This window comes from Lissotriton vulgaris, chromosome 2_1 (genome assembly GCF_964263255.1).
Source record: "Lissotriton vulgaris chromosome 2_1, aLisVul1.2, whole genome shotgun sequence".
Lineage (NCBI taxonomy): Eukaryota > Metazoa > Chordata > Amphibia > Caudata > Salamandridae > Lissotriton > Lissotriton vulgaris.
Window position 1 is genome coordinate 424,403,767 of NC_141687.1, and position 16,022 is coordinate 424,419,788.

The window sequence follows — 16,022 nt, forward strand, 5'->3', positions numbered from 1 at the left end:
ACAAAACAGCCACAAAAAACAAACAAGCATAGGTCTCGCTTTTTGGACCCTATAAGTATTTGGTTTTGCAGCAGAATATCCTTGGTGCAACAACACCATCTGTTGCATGGCTAAACACTTATAAGGTCCCAATTGCGAGAACTATTGGCTATGCCAATGCTTGTTTACATTTAATAAGTGCCACCTTTGGATTGGGAGCGGATAGAGATGTGTTTTTTAGACTCAAATAAATTGTAATTTAAAAGCCTCTTTAATGGTAAAGTTGGATTTTAAGTCACAATCCTGAAAACGCCACACAGAGAAGCCTTATGTCACCCCAGACCGTTTGAAACCCTGACAGGGGAAGGCACAAACTTTCCAGAACTAGATGTGGCGGTAGGGCAGGGTGCCCCCCGCCCATACCCCTCCCCCTTCCCACACACACTACACAGCCTTACACCAGGTATAAAAACAGAACGCAAAACCACTACACAGTACACACCTGGACCTGTGGAAGATTCAGAAGAAGAACTGCCCGGCTGCCTGAAGGACTGACTGTGGCGCGGGGGAAAAGCTGACAGGGACAGCGTTATAGGAGTTAACGGGTTTATTGGCAGTGACAGGTCAGCAGTATGGACTCAGAATATAAAATAACAACAGGGCAGTATCTTCGGGGTCTCCGCGCGACATTCGTCTTTGAGTCTCTCCTTCTTTCTTCAGAAAGGAGACAGGGGTGGAGCCTCCATTTGTCCAGTACCACGATATGTAGATGTAGCTCCACAAGGTTTGCCAGTGTTCAGAACATAAAAGGGAAAAAGAATAAAAATACCCCATAAGAAGATGGGCCTGTCTGGACACAGAATGACAGGGATCGGGGGTGCAGGGCGTAATCACCAAGGACCAACACCAGTGAACGTGTGCAACGTTCCTATACAGCTCGTACCTTGTTTAGCCACGTCCCTCCTGGGACGCGGCTAGCTTCTTCGCGGTACCGAATATGGTCCAGCTCCCTTTCAGGCTTGTGGCGGGTGTAGATGGCATCTTCTCCTGGTCCCTGTACCATCTCGCTTGTGTCTTCGGTCCCTGTCAGGAACGTTAAAGCCGGGGTATGAAGGAGGTCTTGGCGCATCTCTTGTCCTCTTTCTGCTCCGCTTTCTTCGTCCTTGGACTTCCGGTGGAGAACGCTTCCTGAACCACCTCTTCCGGCTTTATTCAGGCTGGATCTCTTGATGCGGACATGACCGGAGAACGAACGCGTTGGTGGTGCTGTCTTAAAGGGGTAGAACCAGCCGCCCTCGGAGGTCGGAGCCTGGAAGCAAAGGAGGGGACAGGGATACAGGTAAGGGGGGTCCGGTTTTAGTCCAGAGGACGGAATGTCATTCCAGGGGGTAGCACATCCTCACACTGACCTACTGCTGAAAGGACTGTCTTGCTGTCCTACTGTCTGAAGAAGGAGGACTGTACCTCCTCCTTGAACCAAGGACCATCAACTTAACTCCAAAGTCTAGTTGTCTGGCCTCTTGTGTGAGCTGCATGGACATAACAAGTTCCTGAGGCCTTTAACCTTGCTGCTGTCCCCTGCTGGTGTGAGTCCTAGCCCCCAAGTGGAGCACCATAGGTCCTGTACCCTTGTGGTGGTAGTGCTGGAGTGGCATGTTAGTATGAATTTGTAGAGCGCACGTTCACCCCAGGGTTTTTTGGCGCCCTGCATCCGCATCCGCATCCACTTACCAGAATCCAAAGTCTAGTACTTAAAGCATTTATCAGCAAAACTGCTCTGAGAACTGACAGAAGACCAGAACCCAATTGTAACCCCATCCGCTGAAGGTGCATCGCTGGTGGGAGTGACTTTGCTGCATCTCCCGCTACGTTCTCTGCAGCAGGAAATCCTCTTCAGCTGAACCTCCTGCAGCCCTCATCGGCTACAGCCTGCAGCCCCATCCTGCTGGATGAAGCAGATCTCAAGACAAAGTTCTAAGTCCGAAGGTAGAAATCTTCACTGGTTCGACGATGACCAGCAGCTCATCAACGACGACAACAACAACCTCCTTGGCCTGAAAATCCAGCTTTTCCCGCCAACGTCTACAGCTTCACCAAAACTTTGTTTAGCGACTCCTCATCATTGACCACAGCTTTCTGCATTTTTCCACTGAGATTCTACCTTCTCCAAAACTTTTTCTTGAAATGTCTTCTAATTCTGAAGGTAAACTGAGCCTGGGCTCCATCCACCACTTGTATCTGATCAGTGCTCCAACATGTTGCAGTAGAAACTGATGGCAGTGGTAAAAAATGAATAGTCAGCAGCTCTGTTGTGTCTTGCGTGACCAGATTCCTACTATTGGCTCATTGATCTTTTAGGTGCTAGAGTTCACTAAAAAAATTAAAATGTATAACTCTGGTTCTATTGATTGGATTTCATTCATTTTATTTATTAAAATGTAATCTATTATTGTTTTGGGAATGTTCTTGTTTTGTTTTTTTACTTAACTACTCTTTGTATGCTGCATAAATACTTTACACATTACCTCTAAGTTAAGCCTGGCTGCTTTTATGTCAAGCTTCCAGAATATTAAGCACAGGTTAATTTACTGACTTTTGTTGTTCACCCTGACAAGGATTGTGGTAGTTGCCCGAGTGGGGTTTCCAACCCCTCAATCAGTAACCCAATTTCTTACAGCCTTTGTCAGTGGCTTCATTGACTTGAGAAGGAGTCTTGGGAAGCTTCTCCCTGCAGGCAGCCAAGTAGAAGGGGCAGATGACAAAAGCTCACTAATCTCATTGCCCATTCAGAGAGGTCCTGCAGCACTGTTTTACTTGAAATGAGCAGTAGGGATTCTTATTTATTGGGGTCACTTTTCAGTCAACAACTCATCAGTGACTCGAGTCTTCGTTTCAACAGGGACATCATGGAGTTTGGGGACATGTGAGTGATCCAGAAGTTCAGTGATCTGCAGGGTATCCAGGAGTCCCAGGGACAGCAAAGAGAAGGAGCTTGAATGACCTCAGGTTGAGCAGGAGCCTCGGGGGCTGCAGGCAAAAAGAAACTTCAGGCACCATAGAGTGAGGGGTGTTCCAGAACTTGAGGTTAAGCAGGAGCTTTTTGGAACTAATAGTTAGCAGGAGCCTCTGGGAACTCAGTTTGAGAACGAAACTATGGAAGCTGGAGCCTTGCAGACCTATAGTGAGCAAGGCCTTTTCTGTGAACCTCAGAATAAGAGGAACCCTGCTGCGGTGAACATTGTTTTCACTGAACTGAGGGTAGGCAGGAGCTTCCAGGTTAGAGTGAGCAAAATATACAGGGCCTAAGGGTGAACACTAATCTCCCATGAACAAACAGGAGTTTAAGGGCTTAAGAACCGGGAGAGGACTCAAGGATATGAGCGTGAGCAAGGATGAAGGGAGATTCATGGACCGAAAGGTGAGTGTCAGAGTACCAGTGGGTGAGACGCAGTGTAATAATGGGGTTACAATTCCGATCCAATGCTACTGGCTGTAATAGGCTTTGTTTGCCAGTGTTCTCCCAAAATGAGTCCCCAGATAGTAACTAAGCAATGCTTTCCAAAGGTCGTGATCCACAAATATAGGCAACTTTTGTATATTTGCCCGGGCCTATTTTTGTTCCCATCTAACTGACCCAGGGTGATCTTGGGTGTGGGGTCTTGACGATGCCAGGGGGTGATAAAAGCTTCAGGCTTGACAGAAACCCTGAAAATGACTCCCCTTAAATGTCCCCTCCCTAACATTCACTCCCCGCTTTAAAACAAATATTTAGTGGTGTCCTTGAATTTAACACAGCCAAAAAGAACTTCGTAGAAAAAATATTCGCGCCAATTATGATTCTACTGTTTGCATCTTGAGTCCAGTGTGCGCCAGAAGCCACGTCATGTCTGTAACTTCAGCATGTTTGGCACATATGATAGTCTTACTGTGAATAATATTTTGGGACAGTAAAACAGGAATGCAGACATTACTCTGCTTCGTACCGTAGCATCGGGGTCAGTGCTGGAACATCTGCAGGTTGGCTTTGACATGCTTGGAACGCCATAATCCTATGGGGACCAGCTAAAGACAATCCAGTTCTTTAAAAGAAAGAAACGCAAATTTATTGACCAAAATAGGTAATCTTCTGAAAACCAAAGAGATCGAAGTCTGGTGCTTGAGACAGATGTTCATAACTCCATGCTGATTCCAACTCTCAGTCTCGCGTTGAAACTTGCGTGTACCAGCCAACTCGCTGGCCTAGTAAGCAGTGTTTTTGGCACAGCACTGTAAGAACAACAAGAATAAAAAAGCAGAAATAAAAGCGACTGAAAAGTGAGTGAGCATGTGAATGTAGGGGGTTTACGTGGCGCTATAAGCCCAATGAATAGTTGAAGGTTGGTGGGTGAGCACTAAGTGGGCGGCTGGTTAGTATGAGAAAGCGAACGAACATTGGAGACAGAGAAACTTAACACTGTTCCCTTAATTTCTGCTGCATTAAGTTCGCAATGCATGCCTGGTGTAGTGGGCAAGGGGCTTTTTTTCTTCTCTTTTCTATGTAAGGGCGGGGATCTAACACCGGTCTGTTTGATATGACGGAATGCTTTCAGTAACACACAAGGGAAGTGTAAGCAAAGTGCTGCTGGCAGTGAATGAAAGCTTTGGATCAACGCTGGTATCGCGCCTCGTCTTCATCCATTAAGTAGCATACATCTTAAAAGCTTGTAGTCCATATTTGACACACATTGAAGAGCAGGCTTATACATTTGTGGTTAGTGCTTTCTAAAAGCATAATTTAAAAGAGACAGACAATAGAATGACTCACTGAAGGATAAATAAGTGTAAACAATATTTTATTGTGTCCTGCGTTGAGACCGGTATCCTCGAGTTTCATCTCTGCTCCATTTTAAAGAATCTACTCGACAGTGAGATGTAGCTGTTGATGTTTGATTTGCATAATCAGCGGCATGTGGTTTCAAGGATTTTAATAATAGGAGGCTCACATTTTTATAGAATAAAATCCTGCTGTCCTTGTCACTAAGCTGAGGAAGTAGTAATTAGAACCTTTAAAGAGCATCTGATTCCAAAACCCTAGCCTTCCCACAATAGCGAACCACTGGTGGGGCTATGTGTACATGATTGTGGTTTTATAAGAGCAGTAGAATGAATGTAAGAGATTAAAGAGTGCACATTGTCCTGCTGCTGTTCATGGTCGTTTTAAGATCAAGGTCATAGCTTACTAAGCGATGCGTTATCCTTGATAGAAAGCAGGCAGGTATTGGTGTGAGATCATGCCTTGGCCAGGCAAGTTACAACCAGACTAAATGCATTCGGTTATTAATTGTGTGATTTAACGGGAATCACAACATGTAAACATGTATTGCTAACTTTCTATAAGTTTTGCAAAACACTGTGCGCTGTATTCATGCAAATGACTTGATGTACAAGTAAAAGGAGTTCACAGATGGAGAACTTGAACTTTTAAATCGACTAACTTGTGTGAAATATTTCCCCGTGATGGTGCAATGTCATAAAATTACATTGGTAAATCCTACCTCGTGGTGGGAATGAGCATTCTAGGGCGGGAATGCCCTTGGACGTTTGGGAACATCCTCAAACCCAAATGTCTGTGGGTACATTCTTCCGGGTCATTTCTACCAAGAAACAGAAAGTGTAGATTTATTTGTGTCAAAGGTACAACAAATCCTCTGAGGTGGGAATGGGAAGGGCCGCTCCCAAAATTACTGTGGTGTAAGGGAAGCGTTTTAAAAAAAAGATTTTGTTGCTGAGAAAAAAAGTTCTACTGCACAAAGGTGATGGCTTTTTTGTGTGGAGCACTGTGCATACTGTAGAAAAGAGCACATGAAATGCCCTTCAAGTAGACTTAAATAGGAATTGTAAAAACGTTTCTTGTATTATGCCTGAAAACCTGAGCCAGGAGTAAACTTGGCTAGCTTTGTTAATTTCTGAACAGGTTGGGAACCTACATCCAGGCAAAGGCATAAATCTGTAGGCGCAGATTTACAAATATCTTCTGGAATCCGGCGTCTATGTATTTTGAATATTTACAAACTGTTTTGTAATCTGGTGCACCCCCGATCTACAGATAGACAATGAGTCACCACTCTGTGTTAAGTATTTTTTTCCTGCTCTCCTTGTTCACAGAGTAGCTGTTATCTGTGCCCCGGCTGCATCGTTCTGTCTCGGCACAGACCACCCCAAAGGCAAGTTGGCAATGAAGATGAGGCACCTGCGGGCGATGGGCTACTACGTCGTACTGGTAAGATCGGCTTTCGTTGGTGCAAATGTTGTGCATATTCATGACCAGAATAGAGATTTCCAAAGACATATCATGGCAGCATGAGGCGAAAGTGAATTGATTCCTCATCCCAGTGCAGTGCTGATGGATGGAGACAACAATGAAAGTGCTTGGGTTGAAAATTGCCAGAAAAGAGGACTATTATTTTTCGAATCATTAGTGATCAATGTGGTGACATCAACCACCAAGAAAGAGAGCCATTCCTTACCAGGTTATGTAAGTCACAATTCTTGCATGCTTCTAAGCCCATGGGCTGCCAACGCCTTGTCTCCTAACCAGACGTTTCTTGCTTTGGCTACCCTCGTTTCTTCTTGCAGGCACTGTAGAGAGCTCCCAGAATCACTTGAACTACATTTCTGATTTATTCAGTATAAAGTATACTACGCAACAATTGTAGTTTGGTATATTCTTCCAAATCTCAGGATTTGTTTAGGATTGTAGTATTGCATTCTATAGTTATATCCACTGCAAAACTGTTGCTTTTATCTTCAGTGTGCTGATCAGAACCATTACACCATCTACTCCGGTTTTCTTTCCGCCGTCACTTTCCCCATCTCCACAATTCTGTTAAAATTCTGTTTCTCGCTTTCCGTTTTTCCTGATGTATATGAACCGCATATTTTACAGTCTGTATTTATTTATTGACCTGTTAAGAATGGTGTTTCAGTGCATTTCCAGCTCATCTCTTCTCCCCGTTTTCCCCACCATTGATCCTAACACAAATTCCGTTATTTTCCAACATTTCTCTTTTCTATCTATAAATCCAGATTCTCTGCAATAGCAGATTGTTTTTGTTAATTCAGTTGTATGTGCTTGTGAGATGGCTTATTCACATTGTGTGGCAACATTTGCTCAGCTGTTATCCCCTTACGAAATAAAGTCTTAGAATACAAATTGTGTTTCTCTAATGCTCCATAATTAAATATTATAATTTAAAGACTATATGCCATCACACATGAGAACAAGCTTTGTCAGTGCCAATAGAACGAAAGTGCGTTTTGTGTCATTGAGTGTTGTAGGCATTCAGTTATTCATCATACATGCATTCTCTCACTCATCTTTGCCTGTATACATTAATTCTCTGACACAACAACAATAAAACACGCACAAACTCAACACATGTAAGGGAAATTTTAGGCCTTGGGGGAGGTCCGCTACGCAGAACTCCTCGAAGTGACCCAAAAACTCCAGCACGCTATGCGAAGTTCTGCAACCGGCAGAGTACGTTCGGTCATACCTTTCACGTCGATTTCCAGCGAAAAGCACTATGCGCAGTGGAAGAAGGTGCTGCTTCTTTTATCGCCAGTCAAGTAGGTTTCCTATCCAAGCAGCAGCTTTTTCAACGCGAGCAAAAGGTTTCTCAGTGTGAGTGGTCGCGCCCATCGGCGATAGCCCGTGTTGAGTAATTTGACCACAAGTGTTGAGAAAACTCAACGGGAAATGGATTTTCCTCACTCGCTCTCATCAACTTGATGTTGGTGAGCACGAGCGAGGAAAAAACTATGTAGAGCAAATATTTTCGGAACTCCGCATGCTCTGCGGAGCGCAGAAAACTCTGAGAGCGGAGTTTACTGCCCAGGCCTAGTTAATTTAAAGATAAATAGTAAAAAAAATAACAATAAATTTGATTATGCTGCCATCTAAACACAGCGGTCATATGTTTGCAATAACGAAACTAAACATGGCAGCAGGTGTCCACCTTGCAGAGAGATTGTAAACAGGTTTTTCTTTATCAGTTGGACAACCTAGAAATATCGACCCAACATATGTCTTTAAATGGGCGTTGGTGTATCCTCAAATTCAGGCCAGTTTGGAAGGAAAATGGGGCTCACTGCCCTTGAGATGAAATGAAAAATGTGAGTTATCTGACCCTCAAAATGAATATGTGCTAACATTCTGTGTAATTGTATCTATCCCCAAATGTTTCATGAATAAGGAATTTGTCAGAATTTAAACATTGTGTACACCCTCTGCCCTAGTAAGCACACTTGCTGTAGTCCAGGACAAGTAGACTGCTGACCCTGGGACTAATTCATATGCAGTTAGGTCATCACCGAAAAGGCATCCAGCACCTTATTTCTTTTTCACCCTTACAGTGATCATGGTTTTCTTGCCTTGGGCTTCCACAGCAATCCTGGCCGGCAAGTACTCCATGTCGTCCCTACGAGGTACAAGACCAATGCCTCTGGAACCAGGTAGTACCTCCTCAGGATACCGATACTTCCTCTCAATCAAAGTCTAGTAAGAGTCCGTATCCCTCATGAAAGGAATCTTCCTATCATTGATACCTGCCTCACTAGCAAACCTTGTAGTGTTTGGGTGAATATACTTGAGAGCATATCTGTCCCTCTGGCCTCTCACTTAGGCTGAGTGCCACAGGGCCATCACTAGTACACTTCCGCACAGGTAGCACTGCCTATCAGGAGATTATTAAGAGTGCAATCCTTTTGTAATGTCTTTCTTTGTGGCACCTGTGTCATTGCCTTGGGCGCAGCAGAAACCTCCGTCTCTCCTTTCATTTGTGGGGTATGATGCCAAAATATCATTGACTAACTATCTGGCAAAAATACCACTGCATTGGAATTAAGAATAGAAATTCTACACGCAGTGGAACAATACTTTGTAAATTATGGTTCGAACAGGATATGTTTGCAACTGTATTCTGGCATACTGCCCTTCTGGTTCGGACTAGCAACCGAGTTCTCTTTAGGTTCTGTCTCAGCTGGGACCCCTGGGACCTTCCACTTTGGAAATATTCCACTGCGAGCTGTGTCCCCATTGTACTTAGAACTATGCTGCTCCAGATTCTTGTTTACGTGGTTGGCTCACCAACCCAGCAAGCATATCTGGGTTCCTCTCTGATTTATCTAGGTTCCTCTCTGTCATGTCTCATTCGGGTAGAGGCACCTATCTGGGTCCCACAGCCACCACCAACTAGTAATCCTTCACTTCCATCCCTGTCACCTTGTCATTCCAACCATGCAACACATCATAGATCAAGAGATCAGCTTTCTGGTTCTTCCAGAATCTCTGAAGGTACTGAGCTGGCTTCAGCCCAAGCAGTCTGATCAGAGGTTCCTTCATGTACTTATAGTTGAAATTGTCACTGTTAAAGATTCTTCCAATGACCTTTGTTTATTTCATGAGAAAACAATTCAGTACAGTCATGGACTTCGATTTTTCATTCAACCAATGTGCCTTGCATGCAATCTCATAATTCGCAAGTCATCCCAAAATATCTATGCCTGCCTCATGCATGTGTTCATGATCTTTACCTTTGCTAGCACTTTCTGCTGTAATCCTGAGAGACACCTTCTATAGGCCTATTCGCAGTTTTTTCAGTTCTCCTCCCTTTTTGTCTTCCTATCTTTCCATTACGTTACCCTGCTTTTCCCGTTCTCTATGCCTCCCTTTCCCTTTCTCCATTAATACATTTTTGTGCGCCCACTCTTCCTATGTCTCACTTTCACCCCTGTCACTGCCAAGGTTATTCAAAATAGTTTTATCTCAGCTTAAGCCATAAAAGTGAGCAATAAATAATTACATTCAATCACACAGCACAGTCATAATATCAAAATAATCACATTAAACAACATAACCACATCCACATTTACAAAATCAATATTCCATTACAGTAAGGTTCGCTTGAACTAAATTCAAACTATAAAAGCACGATTAAAATAATTTTAAGTGTGTACTCTACATAAAAAGAGGTAGCTTTAAAATCACTTAGCAGCAATAATGGCCCTCCTTTTTGCCCACACCAATCCCAAAAATGTTGCAACTGCGCAAACATACAGAGTAAGTGATCTGTACGTAATATACGTAATACTGCCAAATGGCTTGAGGTGCCCAGCAGCCTGCACGCTGGCGTGATATAAGCGAGCAGAAATTCGTATACGCAGGAAATACAAATAGCACATGTGGAATGGTCTCTTTTGACCTTCACAAAATAGACATTCCTCACTAGGTGCACCTTTCCATTTCATAGTGGACGCCTTAACAGAGAGAGTACATACTCTAAAATGATGGTACAACTTCCTATCAGATGGATTAGTGACAAAATCCCAATACTGCTCTAGCATGTATACAGACTTACAATGTAAAACTTTGCCAGTCAACATTGCATCCCAAACCATGCACTTTTTGTTTTGTAGGGTGTAAGTCCAATAGTGTTTTACAGCACATCCTCTGAAGGAATTTTCAGTCATGGGATGAAGGCCTAGGTCACTAAAGCCAATCTCCATCAATAGCTGCCTTACTGAGGTCAGCCTGATTATCTCATCTAGGGCCGCTGCATAATGCACCAGCTCCGGAGTGACCAAAATCCTGCGCCACTATAGGAGGGGTCGCAAACGGGCTTAAAGATTTACGTTTTTCATGCCCTAATCCAAAAATAAAGGATACAAAGGGATGCTAATGGGAAGTGAAACCAATTCTCTTACGAATTTATACTCGGATTTTGCCAGGCCCGTACTGTTGCCAAATCCCAGAGCTCAGCGCCATACAAGTCAGCTCCTAGAGCTATGGCTTCGTAGATTTTCAAAGCGGGTGCGGCAGGCCTAGCGTAAGAGGCATGCTGTTCATTTAAAATTACACTAGTTCTCTGTCTACGTTTTATGGTAACAATGTTAATATGTTGGTCCAAAGAGAAGTTTGGTTAACGTTTAATGCCCAGGTATGTAAGTGTATCTACCTGTTCCAGTAATTCACTCCAAAAGGTTAGCTTTCCTTCCCTTAAACGTTTTACAGTGGTTAAACACCATGCATTAAGTATACTCACCATTTATCTCTAAGTCACTCTCCAAACAAAAATCACTGAAGCTAGATATAAGCTTTTGCAGACTGCTAGGGGTTTTAGAACTCAGCAAATTGTACTCTACAAACAACAATGATGGTATCTTCCCCTGTGCCAAGGATGGGGCATCAGCCTCAACTTTTAGGAGGTAGTGTACCGGTCCGTTTACATATAAGGAAAATAAAGTAGGAGCCAGTACACATCCCTGCCGGACACCATATAATACAGGAATTCTTTCATTCTGTTGACCCTACGAGCCCCAACATACCTGAGCAAAGTTGCTATTGAGTAATCTAACCAGTAAAGATAAGTTGTGAAGAAGCATCCCCATTTCTTAGAGAGCAGACCATAACCTTGAGTGTAGTACCAAATCAAAAGCAGATTTGAAGATCGACAAAGACTATATATAGGTCACCTTTGGCGATCAAGACCGTCTTCCAGTATATTATAGCAAATCTGAAAACATGATCAATTGTTGATGTCTTGAGTCTAAAACCTGCCTTCAATGGGCTTAAAATGTTTTTGCTTTCTACCAATTGTTGGATATTTTCTAGAACCATTCGCAGAAAACGTCCTGTAGGCAGTCACTTAGACAAATTGGCCCATAATTGGCTAGCAGGCTCTTGTCCCCCTTTTTATACACTGGAACTACCTCCACTCCCTGCCAAGATGCCAAAATGGCAGTTCCCATAGCTATCTCGTTTGCAATGACAAGAATGTAGTTTAGCCAAACATCTATATCATGGAGATAGACATCTACTGGAATTCTATCTGAACTAGCACCTCTCCCTCCAGAAAAGGGGGCCAGCAAGTTAAAAACATCCTCCCTGGAGAAGAGTGACAAATTAAAATGAATCAATTTGACATCCAAAGATGTTCGCCCTGGTTTGTGGCATCATCATAATATAGTGCTGAGAAATAATTGAACCAATCCACAGAAAGGACATGATTCTAAGGCTCAAATCCTCTGTATGCTGTCCACTGGCCATTAGCCTCCAAAACCGAAAGTCCTCCTTAGATGCACATATCCCCACCAAATCTCGCCATCTCTTGTCGTCCCACCCTTTTTATGCCCTGGCCAATGCCAACTTATACAATTTCCTAGTGGATGCTATCAAAGAGGATTTTTGTGCTTTCATGGTCCTATCTAATAAGTGCCTTAGCTTTCTGCATTCGCTATTAAACCAGCTACCCCTTCCACTATGGGCTGACGTTTTACTTGCACATGGAGCTACAATGTGAGTGGCAATATCCTCAAAAAACTTTGTATGCATCTCAATAACCTCATGGTTATCCTTAGTTACATCTCTGCAGTCCAGTAATTTGTGCAGAAAATCTAGAATGTCATTCTTTATAGTAGTTTCTAATGAATTTGCTGCCATTTAGCGGTGTTAATCTGCTGTATGTTCGGTGCTCCTTGTTCTAGTAAGAGTTGAGCTATGAACCCAAAACTTATTAAATAAAGGCATAAAGGGTTGTGGTCACTCTCTTCCCTTTCTAGTACAGTCATGTTGTTAACTAGGTGCCACAATTTCAGATCAACCATTACATAATCAGTGTGACTTTTAGATCTATGGATGTTAAACATATTTGCCCCCTTACGGTCAGATTTAGTCCTCCCATTTGTCGTTCGAATGCCAAATTCAATAGTGATTGCCTTTAGCTGAAATGTAGCCCATGTTCAACTTTTAACCACGGCAATCTCCATTTTAGGGATAGCCCTTCTTTCATCCTTTTCTGCTGTGATTCCAACATCGTCCATATCAAGGAGCTCAGAAGTGGTGTTGAAATCAATAGCTAGAATCAGATTGACCTCATGCTCTATCTATCAATAAGGCGTCTAGGAATTGGATTGTTGGCAAGGCAATCCCATCCATTTCCCCACAGAATAGTGTTCTTGATTTTTGTTTTTTCCTTTGTTACTCCAAGTTGGTTTTATGCTTTTCCATCTAAGGCCCTGCAATCAGTGATCTCTTTCCACAGAGTGTAGCTCTGAATATTAATTTACTTTTTCAACCGAGAGACAATCAACGTCAACTGTGGTGAACAGTGAAATCTCTCGGCGCAGCAGGCATGCCTTAAGAGGGCCTCTGGTCTATCCTAATACCGTTCTAGAACAGTTAATTTCCAAACAGATGGCACCCTTTGATACCTGTTTAGATGAGTATGCAGCTGCTGATAAACTCATTATGGCCTTTAAGCTAATCAATTTTTTATTACTGAAGGCCTTACTGTCAATCGTAATACCGTCGGATCAGAGAATTGTGGTTGGTTTGACACTACTTGCTCGAAGGCATTGAGAAGTTTAAAGCTAGCACTAGACAAACAACAAAGGTCTATCCACGAAGTGCAGAAGTGTAGACTTGCCTACAAGATTGTTATCAAACATCATAAAAAGACCCAGAAGGAGGAGACTTGGAACCAACTACTCAAGGCTTGCTTGTCAAAAGATAATATAACCTTCTGGCATATCATTAATTCTCCCTTTGTAGGTCGCGTAGAGAGACCTATTGCAGTCAAACCAGAAAGCTGAGGATTTGTAGAAGTGCACGTGCTCATGAACGCGCTTCTATCCCCCTGCCTTGCTCTTCAAAGGTTCCCCTTACCATTTGCTCCTGCCTCCCCGCCCACTGCTTCACACTTCTCGGCATCCAGGCCATGACTCGCATTTCTGCCCAGCAGCTTCAAAGGGATCTGCTTCCCCACCCACCGCTTCACACTTCACGACCTGGCGGCCGTGACTCGCATTTCTCCTTCCCCCTCCCCACACCAATGCCAAGAGCTTGTTCGGTTTGTAATACTTTTGATTTATTGGGTGGCTTCCTTGCCTGCTACTCTGCTTAAGGACGGCGTCAAAGGCTAGCCCCCAACAGAGAAGCAACTCAAATGTAAAGCATAAAAACTATGTTTTTGGTATTTTATTTCAAGTTATAAAAATCCATTTATTTCTCTGGTTCTTTTATTCAGCGCTATCTGTTCCTAGGCAGTTTAGAGCGCTGCTCGGTTAATTCGCCAAATACTTCCCTCCCGATAGCAATGCAATTTTAGGTGAGCTGCTGAGATTTGTGTTTTTTTTCTTCTAATGTACAAATGTAAGACGATCTCCTGATGCGTGCTTATTTATCAATGGTGGATATGTTTGATATGTTCTCTAGTTTCTTTCTATTGCACGAGTCCTGCCTCCTTTACAGTGAAGGGACCATGTCTCCTCGGAGGGGGCTCGTACTGAAAGCTTGTGTGTTCTTCCATGCCTCCAGCATAGCTCACGCTGCCTCTTCTGCGCTGAATAAGTTCAATTCGCGTTGCACCCTGGCCTCGCTTAATTTAAAGTTCAAACAGGTCAACCAACAAACTGTCCTCCTGAAAATCCATGCTCAAAACTGCACAGGGTGCAATCGGCTGTGGTTGGTTGCACCCTCCACCCCCAGCATCTTGGACCCAGCTCTTCGGAACAGCTGTGGAGCACTCTCCATACCGGGGCTTGTCTCCTGCTCGAATTCTCATAGCGCCTAGAGGCAGAACTGATTGTATTACTAGATAAATAAATAATAAATTCAAACAGACCAAAGAATTGCCTCCTTTCTTGTACTGGGCTTGACTTTAACATGGGTACATAAGAAATAAAAACAAGAACTGGAAGGACCCCGTAATAACATAAGAAATGTGAGCTGTTAGTTTGGGGTCTTCTGAGAGCTGGGTACTGTAGGGAACGACTCCGGGGCCAGCTGCATAGGTGGGGTGCGTCCGTGGCAAGCCTCAGAGAAGCAGGAAGCTAGTAAGGGGCTATCCTACCATGTGGGTATAGCCACATTGGCTTAATAGAGCTGCCTGAATGGAGCGGTTTTAACTGTGTTGCGAATCATGTAATGTAAGTATTGTTGCTATACTGTTTTGTCCCAAGAAGCCATTTGGTGACTAAGTTTGTTTGTGAGTACAATTTTATTTTATTATGCAGGGCATTCCCTTCATTTATAATTTTATGTTACCGTTTGGAAACTCAAGAAAGGCATTACTGTGATGCATTTAGTGAAATTATTTTAAATTCATAAAATGACCTCTCAAGTGGGCCGATTACAAAGTTGAAGTGCTTAACTTGGCATCATGAATGACATCACAGCTGCGCATGCGTCGCGGGCTGGACTGAAGGTGTTCTAATGGTTGACGCCCAGTCACACTGCAGAGATGCTGATGACACTAGCTGCAGCGATGTAGACATGTATGTACCTTGTGTCTACCACCCCCCGAATAGATCATCCATGCGAAGAGCAGTGTGTGACCTCCTCACCCAGCACAGGTCACCAGCCAGGCTATGACTGCAGATGAAATAATACAGTCACTCTCCAGGCAGCCACAACACATCTTCCCCACTACTCTTTTCCTACCATTTGTTTTTTCGCTTTCCAGCCGCTGGACTGGCTTCCAAGAAAATCAAGATTCCCAAGTGAACTGCAGTCTTATTTATTATTCTAAAAAAAAGATAGATAGAAACATATCTTGGAAATCGCAATGGGAATAATTTGAGTTTTAGTAACCTTATTTCTTCTCCCATTCGGTCACGCTTCCTGTCCTCTTCTCCTTCATTGTTGCCTTCTCCCCTAACTCTGCCCTCTTTGTTCTCCCGAGTTTTCTATTAAATCTCCTCCATCCATCCTATCTCTTTCTCTTATTCTTCCCCTCTACCTATTCAGATTACTTCTCTCCTTCTTTTTCCCCTCCTTATTCTGTTCCCAATCTGCATCTCAATCCATTCTCCCTTCTTTGCTCTCTCTTCACTTTCACACCATCCATTTTGTCCTGCCTCTTCATTCTGCCCGAATGCCCCTATTCTGTACACTGTTCTACAACTACATCACGGAACTATGTGCAACCAAACACCAACAACACCTCACACACAAGGGCATGTCAAGGACTGCCTCAGGGAAGTTTCACCTGATGTGGATGTCTGAG

At 43.4% G+C, this 16,022-nt stretch overlaps 1 protein-coding gene across 2 annotated transcripts in view; it reads left to right on the plus strand.

The window, feature by feature from the left end:
- Positions 1 to 16,022, plus strand: part of FASTKD2 (FAST kinase domains 2) — a 262,282-nt gene that overhangs the window by 227,474 nt on the left and 18,786 nt on the right. For both annotated transcript variants that reach the window (XM_086955324.1, XM_086955323.1), the window contains exon 11: positions 6,124 to 6,238. In XM_086955324.1, coding sequence (XP_086811450.1) covers positions 6,124 to 6,238 — 115 coding nt within the window. The remainder of the gene's footprint in view (positions 1 to 6,123; positions 6,239 to 16,022) is intronic.